The sequence below is a fragment of the Cyclopterus lumpus genome, chromosome 7 (genome assembly GCF_009769545.1).
Source record: "Cyclopterus lumpus isolate fCycLum1 chromosome 7, fCycLum1.pri, whole genome shotgun sequence".
In the NCBI taxonomy this organism is placed as follows: domain Eukaryota; kingdom Metazoa; phylum Chordata; class Actinopteri; order Perciformes; family Cyclopteridae; genus Cyclopterus; species Cyclopterus lumpus.
Window position 1 is genome coordinate 20,530,184 of NC_046972.1, and position 19,768 is coordinate 20,549,951.

The 19,768-nt window shown below is 44.9% G+C and overlaps 2 protein-coding genes across 5 annotated transcripts in view; both read left to right on the top strand.

Moving 5' to 3' along the window:
- The first annotated feature begins 1,844 nt into the window (after nt 1-1,844).
- Nucleotides 1,845-8,781, top strand: LOC117733893 (specifically androgen-regulated gene protein). Of its 4 annotated transcripts, none has more exons than XM_034537810.1 (4): nt 1,845-2,118; nt 6,125-6,330; nt 6,769-6,919; nt 7,040-8,781. In XM_034537810.1, the coding sequence occupies exons 2-4, from the start codon at nt 6,226-6,228 to the stop codon at nt 8,440-8,442; spliced, it is 1,659 nt and encodes a 552-aa protein (XP_034393701.1). In that variant the 5' UTR covers nt 1,845-2,118; nt 6,125-6,225; the 3' UTR covers nt 8,443-8,781. The 4 variants fall into 4 exon arrangements, with proteins under 4 accessions (XP_034393701.1, XP_034393704.1, XP_034393703.1 ...); XM_034537813.1 differs by having other exon boundaries at nt 1,884-2,025; XM_034537812.1 differs by having other exon boundaries at nt 1,910-2,086.
- Nucleotides 8,782-16,887: 8,106 nt separating this feature from the next.
- Nucleotides 16,888-19,768, top strand: part of scube3 (signal peptide, CUB domain, EGF-like 3) — a 63,003-nt gene continuing 60,122 nt past the window's right edge. The window contains exon 1 of the mRNA XM_034537255.1: nt 16,888-16,987. Coding sequence (XP_034393146.1) covers nt 16,888-16,987 — 100 coding nt within the window. The remainder of the gene's footprint in view (nt 16,988-19,768) is intronic.

A 19,768-nucleotide genomic window follows, 5' to 3' on the forward strand; every position in this document is an offset into this window, starting at 1 on the left:
GGCTGAGAAAACAATGACTCAGACGAGGGACCTCACTTCAGAAAAAAAAAAAAAAAAAGATTGTAAATAATCTTGGGCTTCCAGTCTTTTTTTATGATTATTTTTCATAACTGTACAACTAATAAATGGCGCAATTAGAAATGCTGACTAATGACTCTTTATTTGTCCATCAGCTGATCTTGTTTTTAAAGATGCCGTGTGAAGTGTGTAGGGGGCCCCGCTCCATATTTAGATATAAACCGCACATTACAGTCTTATTTTCGTGTGACTATGCACAAAAGAAAACATCCATAGTAATATTATATTCCATTTCGGGCCAATAAATTAAATGCTACAGTTCCTCTAATGTTGTTAAGGAAGTTCTTGCATTTAAAAAAAAAAAAATTGTAATCACTGCTCAATACTGTCAATTGTTTTCCCCATTTATCCTTTAATACTGTTTTGACTTTACAAACTTTACAGGTCTGAAACTTTTATTTAGAAAATATTTTGTGCTCCGATTAATTAAAATATGTATCCAATAGATTTTTTTTTTTAAAGATTTACCCAGCTCCAGGTTGTGCATTGACATTATTAATTTAGTTTTCCAGTACTGCAAACAACTTAATGTCGTCTGTGACACCTTTTTTTGTTTTGTTTTGGGAAACGGGAAGCTGTTATTACACTGTTGTCATGCGGGAAAAGTATTTCCCTTTTTAGAATATATTTAACATGACGTTTTATTACCTGCACAAAAGCTATACGTCATGGTATGTAAAACAACAACAAGTGCGGTTGCAATGTCGAGAACATCAACAGAACAACAAGTGACCGACGATGATTTACGGGGGCAGATATGAATGTGAACGTGCACGTCTGCTCGGTTTTCATAGATGTGCGACAGACGTCACAGACGTGTATATATGTCGCTGTCTCCGGCTCATTGTGAGGCCGTCATTGTCAGACAAGTGTGCTTTTGTTCTCCAACACGCAGGAAACATGCACAAACTGACACGAGAACAATGAGAAGAGGTCGTAAAGCAAGCAACGCGCCGTTTGTTCTTTTTAGGATATACACGGGACACGATTGTATCGTGCCACTCTTAATTTATGCATGTGTAGTTTACGTATATTAACTAGAAGCTTTATGGATTTGTTATGAGACAAAATAAAACAATTCAGGATTACCAAATTGTTGAAGGGCCGGTGCTCATACTTAATGTTTGGTAATAATGGAGTTATAAATTTAGTTAATTCCTTCAATAATAGTCATGCATTCTTGCTCTAAATAAATTATTAATCTGGAATGTTACTTTTAAAGAGAAATCGATGCACACAAGTTGTAAATGTCGATAGCCTAACTTGTTGATGATGCAGTCCATTGGACAACAAAATTAACTATTGGATGGATTATATGACATTTGTTGGAGATATTCAAGGTCCCAAGAGGATGAACTCTTAAAGTGTTCAGACAGTCATGGTTTCCAGAGGATGTATCCCACAGACTTTCACCATAACGTTGACGTGTTGTGGTTTTTATTGAAATATCTCGTTAAATATTGGACGGATCGCTGTAAATTTTGGAACTCACATTCATGTTCCCGTTGGGATGTGCATTGTCATGATTTGGTTTATCCCTCAACTTTCCTTATACCATGCTCGACATGCTGGCTTTGTGAGCATGTTAGCCTGCTGATGTTAAAGCTAAGATAAGTACAACTTTAAAAAATGCAAACAAATGTTAAAAGCCTCTTCTTTTTTTCTTTTTTACACCTATTTTTAGTATTTCATATTTTTGACAGTTTCTTTAGTTTATTTTTGGCTGCTGTTGTTCCATTGGCTCCTTCCGTGGAAACGTCTCGATCAGACGTGCGCTGATTGGCCGAGAACCCCCCCCCCCCCATGTCCGGAAGCGGACTGACTGACTCACCTGGCTGCAACGATCTCCCTACCTGTGCCTTCTCTTCGAGTAGTTTCACTTCCAGGAACCGTGCTGCTGCTGTCGGATGGGACCGAGGCGACACCGCCGCCATGGACTGACTTCTGGTATAAAAAATTTAAAAAAATACATCTTTTATTTTTCTTCTCCGCACTCAAAACATCGGCGGTGAGTTTTCAGGAAAATCCTTCCGTTTGAAAGTGAGTGTTTTTTTGTTTATTTTTTATGATTAAAAACTAATTCGTCAGAAAATGCAATCACCCTCGTTTAGAAAAAAAAAAAAGTGTTCTTTTCATAAAAAATAAATAAACGCTAAAGGCTTTTATTTTGTAATTTTCCGTAGCTGCAGAGGTTATATGAGAGCGACCGACCCCCTCTCATCCTCTCTGTCAGTGAAATACATAATCCCACATAAAACCAGCATTACTCACTCCTCATGCTCAATAGAAGCACACATCTCTTCACAAAGAGAACACTTCCATCACCTAATCGCTGACTATTTGGTGGCTTAGAGGTTGAGTCAGAGAAAGTACAAATATTTGCACGTAAATGTCAATAATACAGTTTTTTTTTTTTTTAGTGGGACGAGATGCCAAGCTAAACATTAATGAAGTATGTCTGTTCTGTTGTGCAACCCCACAACCTGCTGGTGTTCTCATTGAACTTGTGTTTACTGTTAATCATTACACTAACTAGCTGTCCTTGAATGAATACTTCACATATTTTGGACCACCTTTTTTTTCTGACGATTCTTTGGATAACCGTGCAGCCGACTCCCCCCCCCCCCCCCCCCCCCCCCCCCCCCCCCCCCCCCCCCCCCCTCAAAGTCTTTTTTGTTGTTTTTTTAATCTTCTATGCTTGAACACCCAATCAGGTCAGAGCGCTCGTCTTTTTATTTCACAGTTGTCTATGAGACGTGAAAGCAAGCACAGTGACATTCCTGTCACCATTAAACCCTGACTCAGCTGTGGGTGCAGTGAGCTGGTGTTGGCTGACAGTTGTTTCTCCCTGTGCCGAACGCAATGGGAGGGACAGTAATTAGCAGCTATAAAAAGCGTACACGAGGAGGCCGGCGGGTGCTTTGTCAACTGATTTTTTTGTAGCCAGAAAACATGAGGAAATGTGGGTGTTGGTGATCAGGTTTTTGCGCAAGTGTCCTTGCTGTATGTCATGTCAACAAGACACGAACGTCATTGCTTTTGGGATACAGGATACACTCACTAAATATATACCTCTCACTTCGTCTTTGTTGTTGTTGTTGTTGTTGTTTTGTCTTGTAACTTACTTGAATCTTTAAACCCTTTATTTTCTTAAAGCAAGTGAGAAAAGCTTTCCGCCGCCTTCTTCTTTCTTGTTTCAAAAACACAGCCACTCCTTTCAGGAGGAACAGATCACTTCGAAAATAGCTCAGGTGGTGAAAACGTAAACAAAATTAAATAATAAAACAGAGGTCATAGCCAGGATTTTTAGAAATACCGAGATCTAAATCCTGGTGACTCAGAACGGTATTGATCAGAAATACAATCTCTCAATTGTAACAACGATTAGAATGTTTTGTCTTCACGCCTCCTGCAAGAAAGATTGAATCCGGTACGGCATTTTTAGACGTAAAAAAAAAAAGTTGAAGACTTATATAAAGTATATTGAGTGTAAAAATACTCTCAAATAACCTCCATTGGAAGGTAACAGAATGAAAAAGTGCATGTCCTCGATGGATGGTGCGGCCCTGTCGTCACCGATTGACCTTTCACCCCGTTTAAGCTGGTGCCAGAAAATGCATTACACCTCAATTTACCTCCCAACATGTCCCGTATCGCATATAATTGAATTTTCGTACCGGTCGAGCAGAACATTTTTATTACTCATGGGGAGGGAGCGTCTGTTCCTGGCTCGGTAAATTACCGCGATGTCTCTCGGCCCTCGCGCGGGCCTCAGACCGAGCGACATCGGGTCATTTTGGAGGGCAGCATAAACGGGGGGGGGGAAACCTCAATTCCGTTGCTCTTTTTTACGTTCTGAATCAAACGTCCTCTGAGATAAGAGAACAATGAGGGTGGCTTCGCTCCGCTTCCTCAAACACACCTGGACCTGATTGTGCGGCTGCGGCCCTGCGCGCGTTACACAAGCCGCGCAACAGGTTGTGAGGCTTTTTTGTTTTTGATGCAGCGTGTTGCATTCGTGTGACCTACGACGGAGTCTTAAAGTTGATCAAATATTATCCCTCCGTGACTCAATCGCCGTTCATTGTTGGCGGTATTTGCTCTTGGCACTCGTGCACTTTAAAAAAAGGGGAAAAGCGAGGTGGTGAGAACTTTTTCCTTTTGAGTGGTCTCCGTTCTTCAGGGTCTTCGTGAATTCATTTGATGCCCTATTTGTAGCTGCGTATGTCCTCCAGCACAGCTTCAGATGCTGAGAAAGGGTAAAAGTCTGAAGACGTCTGAAGAGAACTTTTCCTGTCGGAACAACCCGGGAATAATCCATTTTTTATTAGTTTTTTGAGTGGCATGCTCAAAAAAGTAAAATAGGCCCGAAGCACAGGCGCTGCGACGTGACGCGCCGTGTCATCCATCTCGACTTGACACATGACGCGCTTAGACGAAGACGAGCATTTCTCACTTCGGAGAGCCGAGTCGTCGTGACTGGAATACCAATTAGTGAGGACTTCTAGTTATTTTCCTGCTTTCTGTTGCTGCAATCAATTAGGAAGCAAAACGTGATTAAACTTCCATCAATAAGAATTATTGATGCAAGTATACGTATTCAGTGTAGTATCATACAAGACAAAGCAGAACATAAGCTGCTGGTCACACGAGACCATATCGATCATGACTGCTTTGTTTCACCGTTTTGTGAAAAACTATATTCCAAAATGTATCTTAACATAATATAATATAATATAATATAGGGCTTCTAAGGTCTGACCCATGATGTTGATTTCTTCCAAAACGTACAGCCTTTTTTAGTTTAGTTCCCTTTTTTCTTTTTTTTTCTTTTTAAATACTGAAAATACCGTTTGGAAGATAATCTACTCTTTTTGAAGCCTCATATAAAATATGAATACATGTGGATTTTTGTCTCCCACCACTAAAAAGTACCCGAGGAGAGGACACATTACTGGCCTGTGTGTGTGTGAACATGAACGACAACAGCAAGTACAACCAGTTTAAATGTCCATAAGGCACCTGGCGATTGTTTTTAATAGCCAGGTGCCTTATGGCGTGACAAAATGTGAACATGCTGTAACATTTATTTCACTAATTCACCACTTTATGAACCTAATGACTCAATTTGCACAACTGGTTATATTTAATATGTCAGTGAAGGCACATTGGACATCTTGAATAGGAGAACATTATGAGGTTCATTTAGCTGCCGGCTGTAATTCATGGCATTTATTTATCACTTTAATGGAAAGATTTGACATTAATAGTTGTTGCTGTGCTGTTTACAAGCCCATTGTGTGGACTATTAAGGCTTGTGTTGTCTCATATGTTGTGGGAACCTCTCGGTATAACACTGACGCAGGTCGTCAATCAGCTGAGCGGGATCACTGGAGACGAACGACTCCCACTCCACGATTTATTCCCTCAATCCACAATCTAAAAAAAGGCAATCCAGATCTACAATGACCCCACCATCCATCGTCCCGGCCCAGCTTGTCTGTTGCTGCCATCGGGCCGCAGATTGAATGTCCCGACGGCCAGGAAGAACAATTACAAGAAATCCTTTTTATTCCATCAGCTGTGAGCGTTCTCCAGAAGGGATTGTTTAAATAGGCACACTCCACTCAACAAGCCACTCGGCAATGGTATTATTACTATGGTCACTTTAAGGCTTTTAATGGAGATATATTTTGCAAATACCCAAGTTCATACTTATGTTTCTCATACTGTCTGTCTGAATATACCTGCATTCGCCTTCTGTCCGTTTCAGGCTGTTTTTCTGTTGCGTTGCAAAGCAGCAGCTTTATTTCCTGTCAGCTGATGTCATTCATAAACGCTGCTCCCAGAAATAAACTGAAAAAGTATGCGTCGTTGTTGTGTATGCCGTGTATTGTCTTTATACTATATGTCAGTGCTAATCTAGGAAGGCCAGTCTTTTGTGTTTTGTATAAAGGAGAAAGAGGCGCCACACAAATTTCATCTGATTCCAGTTTGGTCAATTTCTCCCATTTTTCTTTTTCTCCCTCCTTTGACCTTTTTCCAGATTCTTCCTCCCAGACTTGATTCTTAACGATCCTAACGCAATCAGCAGAGGACCGTGAGGCTCGGGTCCCCCGCCCTCGTCCTCTTCCTCTTCCTTGTGCGATGCCGAAGAGCGACACGTGGCCAGGCGGCGTTGCCATGCAATCCGAGAGCAATCTGGACAGTGCCGGGAGCTGCGACAGTGTGATCAGCGCCAACTCTGGCTACGTGAGTGCTACTGCACATCTCCTCTCAGCCCTGGCCTATCCGAAACAAACAATGCTTAAAGTTAAAGTAAAGAACTGAGATCTGTGCATCGGGCTGTGGCGACGCCTGCGTGGGCTTTTACCGTAAAAATAGGACAGAAGCTGGGAGGAAGTGATCCTGTTTGATTGTGCAGAGAGAAGCCGTTAAAGGTTTTCAGCCAGAGTTTTCTTATATATTATATATTAAGAAATATATTCTTCTGACAGGCCAATATAGAATGAAAGCTCGCCCAAGAACAGGACGGGCGTGTTAAAATGAGTCATTGCTTTGCAGCTGTTTGAACATTAAACAACTTTGACCCATCGTCCCTGTCCGGCCTCCGTGGGTGTGTTATGGGTTTGAATGCAGGGCGAGTTGAGTGTTTAAAGGCGTTTCACTGTCTCCTACTTTCGTCTGCAGAGTCAAGACAGCATGGAGCATTTATCTCCAGAGGAAAGGGCGTGCCTCATGTATTTGGAGGAGATGATCGAAGGGCTGGAGGTGCAGGAGGACAGCGGATTATCCAATGACGAACCGGATCCTCCATTCCAGGCAGGCACGGGAGCAAATGGTATGTTCGTGGTCTTGAAATATTCCGTTTTTGCATTCTTAACAAAGATTACGTGTATATAACGCATACTGGCACATTGTTCACAAAAGTAACATCAATAATCGTGCTTTTCTCTCTCAGACGTTTCCAGTTTAAAGTCTGATGCGTCCGAAAAAGACCAGACATCAGAGTCTGGATCCAGAGTGTTCTTCCCCGAAGACCAAGCGGAGCATCACGCTCTAAATCAGGAGTCACCAATGAACCTGATGACTCAACCCAAACCGCCAGTCGCTGATTTAAAAAAACACCCGTTGGCTTCTCAGTTGTGTGTATCCAAAAACAGAGATGGACAACTTCAGATTGGCCCAATTGTCAGTCTTTGTCCCGGTCCGTCCAATGAGGCCTCTGAGATCGATGTGATCCCTCCTCCCTCAGACTTCATGGATGAGCCGGGCCTTCTTCCACACAGACCGATAGTAAAATACCTTTCACCGTCTCCAACGATGTCCAATGAGCCAGGAGCAGCTGTGGACTTGGAGCAGCTACGCCAGAGAGCTTTTGCAAAGAGAAACACAGTGAGCTCATCTCTAACCCAGAATCATCCAGACCAGCCTCGAAAACTGAGTCTTCCGGTCCTCAGCTCTGATCTCCCAATGAGTCCTCCTCTTGACGAGCCCAGAACTCCACCTATTGTGGCCCCTAAGCCCAAGAAGCTTCCTTCCAACATTATTCTGAAATCACACAAGGGGGCGGTGCCCATCTCTGATGACAACTCGGAACATTCGGTGCCCACTAGCAGTGACCGGCTCTTGCTGAACCCCCAGAGGGTCCACGTTGAGGCCCTCAGAAAGCTTGGCCTGCTGCCTGCAGGCACAGATTCAGGCCCCGCCCTGAGCCCCATCCTTTCTCCCAAATCCAGGATGTCATGGGCAGGTCCTCTTTCTCCAATCAGCCCGAGAGCTCCGCACTCGCCACCGTACCCCTCTGTCCACAGACCCCCTCCTGCCCCCGCTGCGGTGTCACCATCCGCTACCTCCGCAGTCCTGCCGGCACCTGCTGCTTTCAGTGACTCCGCCGGCTCTCAGCTGTCAGATAACAAACTGTCTGTTGTCGAAGATGCTCTAGAGGCCGCACGAGTGTCCACGCCACCTCGCACCCCTCCTACCCTGGTCCAGCATCTAATCCCACCAAAGCTCGCAGGTGTCAAATCGGCCACCCTGGAGCGCTCCGGTATGGGTCTAAGAGACTACATTGCTCATCACGACTCCACCAAGGCCGCCGCTTCCAGCCAGTTACATAAGAATAGGGCGCGCCCGGCTTCTCTGGGGAGTCGGAAAGAGTTCGCAAGTGCAGGGACAGAGGGTTCCCCAGCGGGCCGAGTCAACGACAGAGAGCCGGAGATCCGGAGGTCCCTGCCGGTCCACTCCGGAGACGCTCAGAAGCTGCCTCGATCGCAAGGAATCAGCGTACTGATCTGCCCTCGTGCAGAGAACGGAGGGGAGCGCCGCGAGGCCCTGAAGAAGCTGGGGCTGCTCCGGGACTGAGGCGCCAATTTCAGTGCCACGGACTCCCTTTTTGTATTCTATATTTAAAGGAACTCAATACAGGATTGATGAAGGCAACGCAACACTTTAGGGAAGCAGCTTAAGCACATAATTTCCGCATTTTTTCTTTCTTTTTTTTACTGCATTGAGCGTGAAACCTTGAATACATTGGCACTTGCATCTACTTGTTCCTCATATTGTGTAGCCAAATGTACAGTGTGTTGTTGTTGTTGTTTTTTTCCTCCATAAAACTGTCAATCAAGAACTCTCTCAGATATTCACTGACGCTCTCTCGGTGTGGATGCGGTTTTTAAATTAAAGATACTGTTACTTTCAAAAGTTGTTTTTTGTCATTTGAATATGTTTCTCGTGCGGTATGAACCTCTTTTTGAATGTCAGTGTCTGCTTTCACAAGGCCGGTTCTCCTTTTTAGATGCTTTCAAAGGTCACTGTCACTTTTCCTTTTATGGCTTTGTGGATCAGTGTACTCAACCGCATTGAACCTGTGTAGCTCGGTGCACAGGTTTTATTCATAATTCCAGGGCGTTGGTTAAATGAATTAATATGGTTTAGAGCATGCTTTGCATATCTAGAACCTGTAACTTAAAGCACAAAGTCAGTGGCCTCTATAGGAATCTGAAACATGCCGTTTGCATGGTTGCATCGTGACGCACATGTCGTAACATATGAGTGTGTTGCAGCACACCTCCTGTGTGGTGCCACTGTGAGTCTTGTCAGTTGTCCATGAACGGATCTTACATCTTTTCTTTTATTGTTTCTCTGATACTGCGTCATATTCTTCCTGCAGTGGCGTGCGAGGCGTCGGCCCTCGCGTGTCGTGCCAAATAAAAAAGAAAAAGAAAAAGGGAGGCCCCAGGTTTTCTGCCTCAGCAGCTTTATCTGATGCGATGGCGAGAGAACTGGCGCGACCTGTTTTCTCACCTCCCCGACGCAGCGTTTACGAAACACCTTTTTTCTCCTTCACGGTGTCACTTTTACAAGCAGGTGGTCCCGGTCCCTCTGAAAAAAACAACTGTGTCCCACTGCTGCAGGCTTTTTAAGAGACAACTAGATGTGCTCCTTCCTTTAAGTTCAGTGTTAAGTTGACCTGCTGCTGTGAGGTAATAACAACAGATTGTGGCACCCTTTTTTTTTCTTTTTGGAGGCCTGCCACATCAAAACATTACCAGTGGTTTGCTGGTGGACTGTGTCCAAAACTGATAATGATTAAAACATTTTTTATCTTTTCATTGTGAGGTGAGATCTACTTTACACATGGGCGTCAGCTCTGAAAGGTTTCGCCAAGATTTTTGGTTGTCTTGATCACACCCTGGGTTTCTGCCCAGCGTGCATTTTTAGTCTAATGTGGATGAACTATACAAAACAAATATTGTTTCATATCTTTCTAGACATCTTTCTTAAGGAAGAATATATATTTTTTTTAATGACATTTAGCAGTAAAGATGAATTGGACACGATTCATTGTAGTTTTTTTTAAGAAGTACATTAATGGTGTGCTGCAGTATTATACATTTAGCTTTATGAAGCCAAAAGAAGAGGAAGCAGTGACGTGCTGTCAAACCAACACGGGCTGCTTTGTGCTGCTCTGTGTTGGTATGTCAGCCATCTTTCCTTTACACCTGTCTGTTGTCCCGCTGCCAGCACACTTGACTGACAAGGACTCAGTGACAGGACCTGTCACTTTCTCTAGTGTTACCCTCCCAAGGCATCACCGATCAGCTGCTGTGAATAACACAAGTATCAGTCTGCATACCTGAATTCTCTGTGTGAAGAAGTTACAAAAGGACAAAAAATGGGATCTGGAAAGAATTTGACTTTTAGCCTTATTTATTAATTTTTTTAGAATCACGAACAACAATGTGGAACTGTTCTTGTTTTCCAAAAAAGTTGAGTCTTACAGTTTGAGTAGATGTGTGTGAACACCTGTTCATTCTACAGCAGGGAGTCTTCAGGGGGTTGAAAGGGGACAGGTGCACGCTGCCGTCGATATGCGGGTTTTCAGTTATCTCTGCTACTGCCGCACGAGAAGACAAACTAGGCCCTAACTCCAGCCGCGGAGGGAGACGCTATACCTGAAGAGCAGGAACTCACTTCGACACACGTGTTTTCTTAATTAAAGTGAGCTAATCAGCACGGGAGGCAGCGGAAGTGGCACACAGGCCGTGGAGGCACGTCAAGGTACCTTGTTGTCATAACTCAACTGAAACTGAACTCACAGACATGATAGACATATTTAGTTTTTGTTTTCATTGTGACATACACTTTCCAGTCGCTAATAAAACTCCTTTTTAAAAATACATTTTTTTAAACGCTCCGTGTAGGCACGTTTTTAGGTTTTCTTCAGTATCAAAGTAATCCAGCGATAGTTGTGTGTACATTAATGTGTGCATTGCAAACAGGAACTTCTAAATGACAATTCGGCACATTTTAATGTCGCCAATTTGCCGAAATACAACAGATGTCGGCTTCAATAAAAAGGGTTCAAGGTGTAGCTAATTAACTAACAAGGTGAAGCTAATTAACTAACTCCACGGCAGCGTTATACGTCCGTGTGCAGCCTCCACAATGTGGGACCTGTTCCAGAAGTGAGAGACTTTTACCCCCCCCGACTTGTAGCAATAAATAATAATAATAGGCGTATCACAATCTCACGCTCCCCATATATCCATTGTGTTGAAAACCCCCTTATTCTAATAGAAACCACTAGAGGGCAGTCTAGACTCACGTGTGTGCACCAGAACACCCACGACTGCTGTAACCTTTATGATGTCATATGATGGGCAACCTTCAATAATGTGCTTACAGACACAATATGTTTTTTTTTCACATCACATGCTCATGAATTTGCTCTTAACGCAGAGAATATGAATGATGATGAGTTTCTACTTCTGCACACATGGATCCAAAAAATGGAACTGGAGTAAGTTAGTGGAAAGTAGTGCATGGTATTTTTTTAGGGTTGCAACAGATGTCTTCAGTTTGCATACTCTTCATCTTCTCTTCACGAGTTAAAACATCTCGAAGATGATTTATTGTGAAACTCTGTCTTTTATTGCACTCGTTTATATATGCATCACATGAGGTCAGATCATTTGTTGTATGTTTACTTTGGTTTCACTAAATCATATTTAACTTTGAAATCATAATTGTGTTATCAATCTCTTACTTCAGTGAAAAAGCAAGCTGGGAAAGTGTTACAAATCAGCCTTTCCCTTTTAAGTTCGCCCAAAGGGAAAACGTTTGCAACAATTTACTGGCAAAGAATGCGAAGCAGCCAAAAAAAGTCAATGACTTTAACTCAATTTCCATTTTATTTGCCTCATATGTGCAAATCTTTTATCTTGCCTCTGCAATAATGAAATTGATTCACCGATTAAAATGTATTTGGTTCAGCTGTTGATCCATGAAACGTCTCAAAAAACGGGCTTTTGCAGGAGAAACAGGACCTTTTTTAGCATTTGAGTTTTTACTTCATTTTCTTTACAGAGCGTTATTCATTTAGTCTGGGGGAAAGAATATCTATTTTTGTACAGTTCTTTTCTGTACTGCTTATGAGGTATCAGTCCTGATCTGCTTTAAAAAAAAAAAAATATATATATATATATATATATATATATATTTTTTTTTTTTTTTTTTTTTTTCCAAACAATGATTCAAAGTCTTGTCTTGCTCTTTCCAGAGGAAATGATTCAGGTCAGGAGTATTATTAAAGAATGTAGGAGTTGAATGTGTTGTACTCATCGCAATGTGAATCTGAGATGGTTTGAATGAGATCTATTTCACCAAATTATTAGAGGAATTAAACGTGGCCAGAATCTTGAAAGGCTTAGTCTGATTTTGTGATGTGTTTTTTTTCTTCTTATTCTTCTTTTCTGACACACACTCCCTGAACCTCGGAGACACTCCCTGGAGTCGGTAATTGGAGCAGGTACAGCGGGGCGTAGCCGCTGCACCGGCAGGCGAGACAGTGAGCTCATGGGACCCCCCCCCCCCCCCCCCCCCCCCCCCCACCTCTCTGCCTGTCCCGGTCCTGTTCTGTACTTACCTACTTACGTGTGTGTGTGTGTGTGTGTGTGTGTGTGTGTCTGAAAGAGGCCGCCAAAAGAACCCGTCCCTCTCTCCACACAGGAGTTGATCACGCAGGATTAGTGGAGACAAAGTGGCCCCGGAGCCGCTGGCGAGTGTGCCGGGGGTTTCAGCACGCCCGGGCCCAGTTCTGTGTCATCAAAAGAGTTTGCTGAAATTATATACACGGGTATTATCTCCCCCCCCCCCCCCTTCCTGTGTGGGTGAGCTCGGGTAGGCTGCACGACGATGATTGATACTTTGAATGATTCGGGCTCAATCGGTAAAGATTAAACGTAGGATCTCAACGGGACAATGTCTCTCTTTCACACACACACACACACACACACACACACGCACACACACACGCACACACACACACACACACACACACACACGCACACAGCAGATATTGTTCGCGCACAGGCCTGTATCCCCTCCAGCACCCGCAGGCTCACTCACGCAGCCAACAGGCCTGTCTGTAACTCGTCTACCTTCCTGCCGCGGCAGCGGCAGCATTAAGACTCAGGTAACATGACTCAGGGAGTCAAGAAAAAACAACAACAACCAAGCCCTAATAACCCAGAGCCTGAGGGTGCTGTGGCAATTACGCTCATTAGAACTCACCTGACACTTCCAGTGCTGTGAACTTAAAATGCCTCTCGTGTCACTAGGGGGTTACGAAGCAAAAGCAGCTTCTTTACATTTTTTGACGGGAGAGAATCTGTCGGTTTGTTTAAGCGTCTGCCCGTGACACCTCCACCTCTTCCGACTTGACCTTTTTTTTATTTTTTTATTTATTTTTTTCTCCCTCCCTCTCCTGCTCCCTGTTTAGTGCCAGTGACTGAGGCTGTGGTCAGGAGGCATTCCTGGGGCAAGCCCACAGCGTTTCGCTCGGACTAAAAGTGTGGAACTCAGCAAGCCACTCTGCTCCCCTGTGGTGCTGGCATGGTGAGTACCGAGAGATCCTGCTGGGCCTGCGGTGGTGTTGGTAACCTCGCATATGAAGCCCCCGCAGAGAGGAGGGAAGAAAGAGGGAACACTTGCGAGCCCGCGAGAGCCTCGGCATTTTTTCACACATGCATCTTTCAGACAATCGGGGGAGCATAAATGTCGGGAGTGGAGGAAAGTAAACGAGGAGCTAAGGTGATGTGCCCCTGCGTGTCACCATCTGGAAGAGAACATTAGGCTCTCAGCAGGACTTCTACCTCCTCAGTTCATTAGCATGCAGCGTAGTGCGGCGACGGCTCTCACAGACGCCTCCCAACATGCATTTATCTTATACCGCAACAGCTGTTACGGCATTCGAAATAACAAAATTAAAGTGAAAAAAAAAAAAGTAGGTTACTACAATGATGTCTAATCATTGCGGCGGTTGTCAAATGTGGTGCATCTCTGGCGATCGTGCAATTTTTCATACAAATCCAAATTGTGCCACGCTTTCACCACTTTTAAAAAGAAGGTATGTGCCCAAAAAATCCAGTAAAAACCCCCAAAAGGAAAACACTTCTACGCCCTCGGTTCCTCTGCCCTTAACCTCATGAACACGGGGGAAAAAATGGTTCTGCAATGCCGTATATCGCCTAATTCGACCTCTAATCTATGAAAGATGCTCGACACCTATCACGCTCGCTCCTCACGTGCGTCGCACAAGTCCTTTTTTTTGTTTTTTTTCACAACGCGCGTCATAAATTAAACATTGCCTCGGCTTCCCTTGTGTGTCTCGTCGTGTAAAAATAGCTCGGTTTGGTGCACAGTGGGATGCCCCGACACAGCCAGCTCCGTCTTTAATGAAGTGTTCCACGTGCACTGATCCCTGCAGTGTGACTTGGGCTCGGGCTCGGTGGCATCCATGCGCTGACTTTTCTTCGCACTCCCCGAGTGACTCTGAGCTCCTTTTGGTTATACAAGCGCTCACAGTTACCTAGAGCTTTCGACACTGGGACGTGGAATATTTCCATATCCCTGACGGATGTTATTTTAATTACACTGAACTGCTCGACGTTGCGCTGTGGATTTACATGTTTTTTTGTTCTTCTCGTGTGGATTTGAATAGGGGATTCTCTGAAGTTTGAATCGCTCCTTACGTGCGTCGCACAAGTCCTTTTTTTTTTACTGAATCTCTTATTTATTGAGCCTCCTAGTCTCCGGCGAAACTTAGGAGTAGCTGTGAATCCCTCTGAATCTAAGGTAGTTACAGTTTGACACATACACTTTAAAGATAAAGTCACGACAACATGTCTGATAAGGATAGAGGATGATATATTCAATCCTCCCCGGCATCGGCCGCAACACCATTCTCAGATTCTCTGCATCCTCGGAAGACGGAGTCGTTATCTCCAATCAGCGTCATTGTGAGGCCTGAATTATGTTTGATTGAGAGAGAGAAAGAAATATGACACACGGGAGCCGGTGCGCGTTAATTATAGTGTTGACTCCGCCGGTACGTTGGAAATGCAAACACAAAAGCATCAGCGCAGCTGAATAATTTAGGTAATAATGCGAGAGGAGCCAGCAGGTGTGGGGGGTGGGTGGGGCGTGGGATACAGATGCTTCCCCTCCGCAGGGGCCCTTTTCCCAAAAAACAAATGTTTCATATGTGAATGCCGATGAAATGTGGCACAGTAGCTCAGTGGGCTGTGAGAGGTCTGTTTTGATTCATGGAGCTCCTCAAGCCTCGTTCCTCTTCAGGTGTTGGTGGTGGTGGGGGAGGGGGAGGGGGTAATGGTGTGCAAACAGCACCTGGTGATCTCTGTTTTGCAGGCTGGGATTTCTTTCTTTTTTTTTTTAAAGCAAACTGGCTTTCAACCCATTCGACTTCCAAACTCGTGACGTTTGCTTTCAGGATAAATAGCCTTTCCACGACGTGCTCCACACATACCTAAGTACATAAATACATCTCCATATTGCTGCTATCTGGGCTTTAGTTATGCCGAGCCAGGTGCAAAAATCAATGCGGCGGTTAAGCTGAATCTCCTGCCGTGAAAAACCTCAATCCTGACGAGCGGATAATGTGGTGTTGGTTATGGTTTTGGAACCAGATGACACACAAAATATATATAATTGTTGTGTTTTTTTGGTCCCTCTGATTATTACAATGCTTTCGTCAATATCCCTGTAAACAATTACTGATTGCTAGTTATCATACCCGAGGAACTGATTCCTCTTAGTGTATTTTGATGGTGTAGTTTATTCATTCTACATACTTAAAATGTGTTATCATATGTTGTTGTTTTTATACACGTTGCAGGTTTACTTGGATTTCAGTTTCTTCATGCAGGGATATGAATTTGACCTGGAATAATGACACAGGGGAAAAAAAGTGTATTTCCATTTCCCGTTTTATAATATGCAATTTAGTGCTTTACCCTTCTCAGTTGAACTTGTAACTCCATTCAGTTGAAATAGTTGTGTTAAGAATGCCATCGAACATCCAATCAAATTTGGTTCCAGATTTCTTTCTAAATGTCAACATTTGTTGTTGACAAACTGTTTTAATGACCAACATTAATCTTCCATCAGCGTGCACCACCACGTCCACGCTGCACCCACGACCCGTTGAAAATGGGCTTCTTATTGGCTTGATAGTCGGTCTGGATGAGAACAGAATGCAATCTCCAGGCTATTACTTTTCCCATCTGAGTCCTTTAAAAATCCATCCGCCCTCTTGCCCCCCAACCCCCCTTCCAGCCATTGCTTTTTACCACGCCGACGTGAGGGGACACACTTTTCTTTTTCTTTGCGCGCAGGTGAGACCAGCCAGGTGACCGAGCACGTGGTATAGTCGCAACCCCGGTCCACATTCAGCCCGGCCAGCACCTGTGTGTGTGTGTGTGTGTGTCTCTGTGTCTGGGCACGTGTGTGTGTTTAAACAAAAAAAAAAATCCATGCAGAATCAAAAAGAGGAGGAAAAAAAAAAAAAAGAAGGGAAACGGTGAGGGCCAGTCAGAGAAGAGAAGGAGCAGCAGAGGAGTCCGGAGCGCCGCGCGGACGCTTCTTCTTCTTCTCTCCTCCCCCTTCAGACCGCGCCGCTCCACTCCATCTCTCTCTCTCTTTTCCCCTCTCTCTCTCTCTCCCTTTCTTAAATTGACATCGGTCTGGCTCGAAACATGATAACAGAAAAGCCTTCCTCCGCTGCGCGCTGCCGGGCCGTCCTCCACCCCGATCACTGTAAACTCGCGTAAGGCGTCCAGAGGGAACCGGATCGCGCACTATCCTACCAGCGGGTGCTCAAGAGGGAATAACAAGAGACCTTTATACCACACGCACACACACACACACACACACCCTCCGTGTGTGCTCTCAGCGCATCGCAGATCTCCGAAAGTGCTCGTGTTCAACTGTGGCTGTGAAGTTATCATGTATATGCACGCTATGATACGCGCGAGCCTGGGATTTGTAGGTTTCTGCTTGGTCGCCTTTGTCCAACAGTCGGCTTCAGGAAGTAAAACCACACAAGGTAAGTTTTTCACGTGCAAAAAATAAATAAAATAAAAAATTAGTTCAATTTTTTACTCCTGATGGCTGAGAATGCTCCTCGGTTTGCTGCCTAATTGGTAGATTTGTTGGATGCCTTTTTTTAAAAAGCAGTGATGACACAGTGATGACACTTGATCAGCTGTCTGAACGAATGGGACTTTAATTTAGGCTCATTCAGAGAGTAAAAAGAAGAAGAGCATTTGGGGATTCAGAGGGTTAAAGTGAAGTTTTGGATGAAAAGATTCCTCTGTTTGATTCAAGCAGGCGCCTTCTTTTCATTCGCTCGTCTCCTTTTGCAATCACTTAATTGCTTGTTGTTGTTGTTGTTGTTGTTGTCTGTGCACTCAGTTGCTTGTGTTTGCGCGTGGAGGAAAAAAAGGGAAACGTACAAAAAAAAGGCTTAAATTAAGTTTGGCTGAAACAAACCAAGTTTCCTCTGATCTTCAAGCGGCATCGGCAGTGTGAACAGTTCTGTTTCGTAGCCAATCCTGCAGGTAATTGTAGTGAGACTACCGGGAGGTATTCGTCACGGCCCCAGACAAGTATTTGACACCGGCCTGTAACACACACACGGAGGAGTCTGCGTCTGTCAGACACTGCAGCTACAGTGCCGACCGGCTCAGCTGGCTGCCCTCTTGCTCTCTCCTCTTGTGAGAAATTATTCAGACCAGACAAGGGCGGCCTGAATTTAGAAACCCTGGCACCTTACAGGAACAAGAAAGACACGGTGTTACCCCCCCGCACCCCCCTTCTCAGCCTTTCTCCTCCAGATTTTCACCACTTCATTTTCCCACAATGCAAATGCCAAGCCAGAGCTGCCAGAAGTATATGCGAAAAGGCACATCACGGCACACACAAAAAGACATCTCTCAGGCGGCCGACAAGGCAAAAAAGGGGAAAAGGGGAAAAAGGGGGTGGGTGACTATTTTGCATCCTGGGTGGTCTGCCCCCACTTGTGGGAAAACTCAATATTTACATTTTGCAATTAGAACTACTTTTTTTTTTTTTTTTTTTCTTTCTTCTTCTTTTTTTTTTCTTCTCCTTACTTTATTTTCCACAACATCGATTTCACACTTGCTTTGCGGCGTGGAATGCTGCTGCGTGAGTGTCGAGGGGCCGGTAATGGCACGCACCTGTTTGCCGGTCGCCGAGCGAGACGGCGTAGACGGCGACCACGCGCTCGGCTTCTCCCTTCCCGGCTCCTGTGTTATCCCGTGCAAAGGCGAGCGGGCTTCTTCGGCAGACATGCCCTCCGCGTTTTGGCTCTTGGGAGTTATTTGTGAGCATAATTTGTGCCCGACTGCAAATAAATATGGTGTTTGATGTCGGTGGCAACTCTGTGGCACGGACACGTCTTCAAGCTGGAAACCATTTAGAAAAAAACTGGAGAGATGAGCAATGACTATAGGGGGGGAAAAAGAAGAAGAAGAAGAAAGGGAAAAAGCACAATTTGTCATCTCAATATTTATTCAATGCAGATGTTGCCGTGAGGAATCGTTGTCTTTTTATTAATGCCAGTCTAATCGTGGCACCGTGTTTCAGGCCTCAGTCATTACTTTAGAAAGAAAAGAGGGAGCGAGGGAGCAGTGGAATGGAGGGGAGGGCAGATTTGAGGATGTGGTGGAGAGAATGACAAAGAAGGGAAAAATGAGACCGGGTGAAAACAGGAGAGATTAAGGGTGCAGAGGCAGACAGTGAGAGAGAGAGAGAGAGAGAGAGAGAGAGAGAGAGAGAGACAGAGGAGGTTTCTCAGTGAGCGAGCAGCAACAAGCGAGGGAAAGAGAAGGAAAGGAAAGAGGCGAGCCACACACGTCATGGCAAATCACTTTCCCTCGAACGGAGTCGCGAGCTCTTCGTTAATGCGGCAGGCACCAAGGCAACGGTTGGTGTGGGGCTGACATGCTGCTGTGGTTGGCTATGTTGGTGTAACCTCTGCTCCGGGGCCCGGGGGTCTAAAGACGCGGGGCTGCCTGAGCGTGTAGGAGGGCCGGATCCAGGCCCGGACACACTGTGGGAACCGAGCGAGCCTTGGCGATGTGAGGCCCGAGTGACGGGGAAGCTTACCTATAGAGATGCTGCCCGAGTCTCCACTCTGAGCGAGATGGAAAGGAAGAAGGAACCCCCACATCCCCACACCCACCCACCCACCCCCCTTTTCCCTTTTTCTCTTTTTCACCCAACTCTTGCTTTGTTTGCTTTGTCCTCCGCTTTTTTCCCCTTCTTCTCCTTTTGCACTTAATGAAGTCGCTGTGCTCTTTCTCCGTCAGCCATAAGCAACGACTGCATTACACCAAGTGTGTCAGAAAGCTCGCTGTCAGACCCGTGCGCTATTTATATTTTTGCAACAGCAAAAAAAACCAAAAAACCCAGTCCCAGTGCACAGCTCGTCCGGGCCCATTTCTTTGTTACTTGACAGAAAGCTGCATATGTTGCAGGTCTGTGTCAGCACGGGAGTGTCGGCATACGCGTAATTGAGACGTTGAGGGAGCGTACGGGGCCGTGCCTGTGGTCATTTGGACCGTTCTTTGAAACCCGTATGTGGAGCCGCATTAAAAGAAGCAATTTAAATGGGGCTTTTATTTCTGCCCCGTGGCCTTGAACTTCTCTGATGGTTCGCTGTCTAGCAGCAGGAAGGAGGAGGAGGAGGAGAGAGAAAGACGGACGAGTGGACACAGACTGCATCACTGTCTTCTTTGAACATCATCTCTCTTTTAAGTTTGTGACACGCACTCGTCTTTCATCACCTTCACTCTCGTTTTGT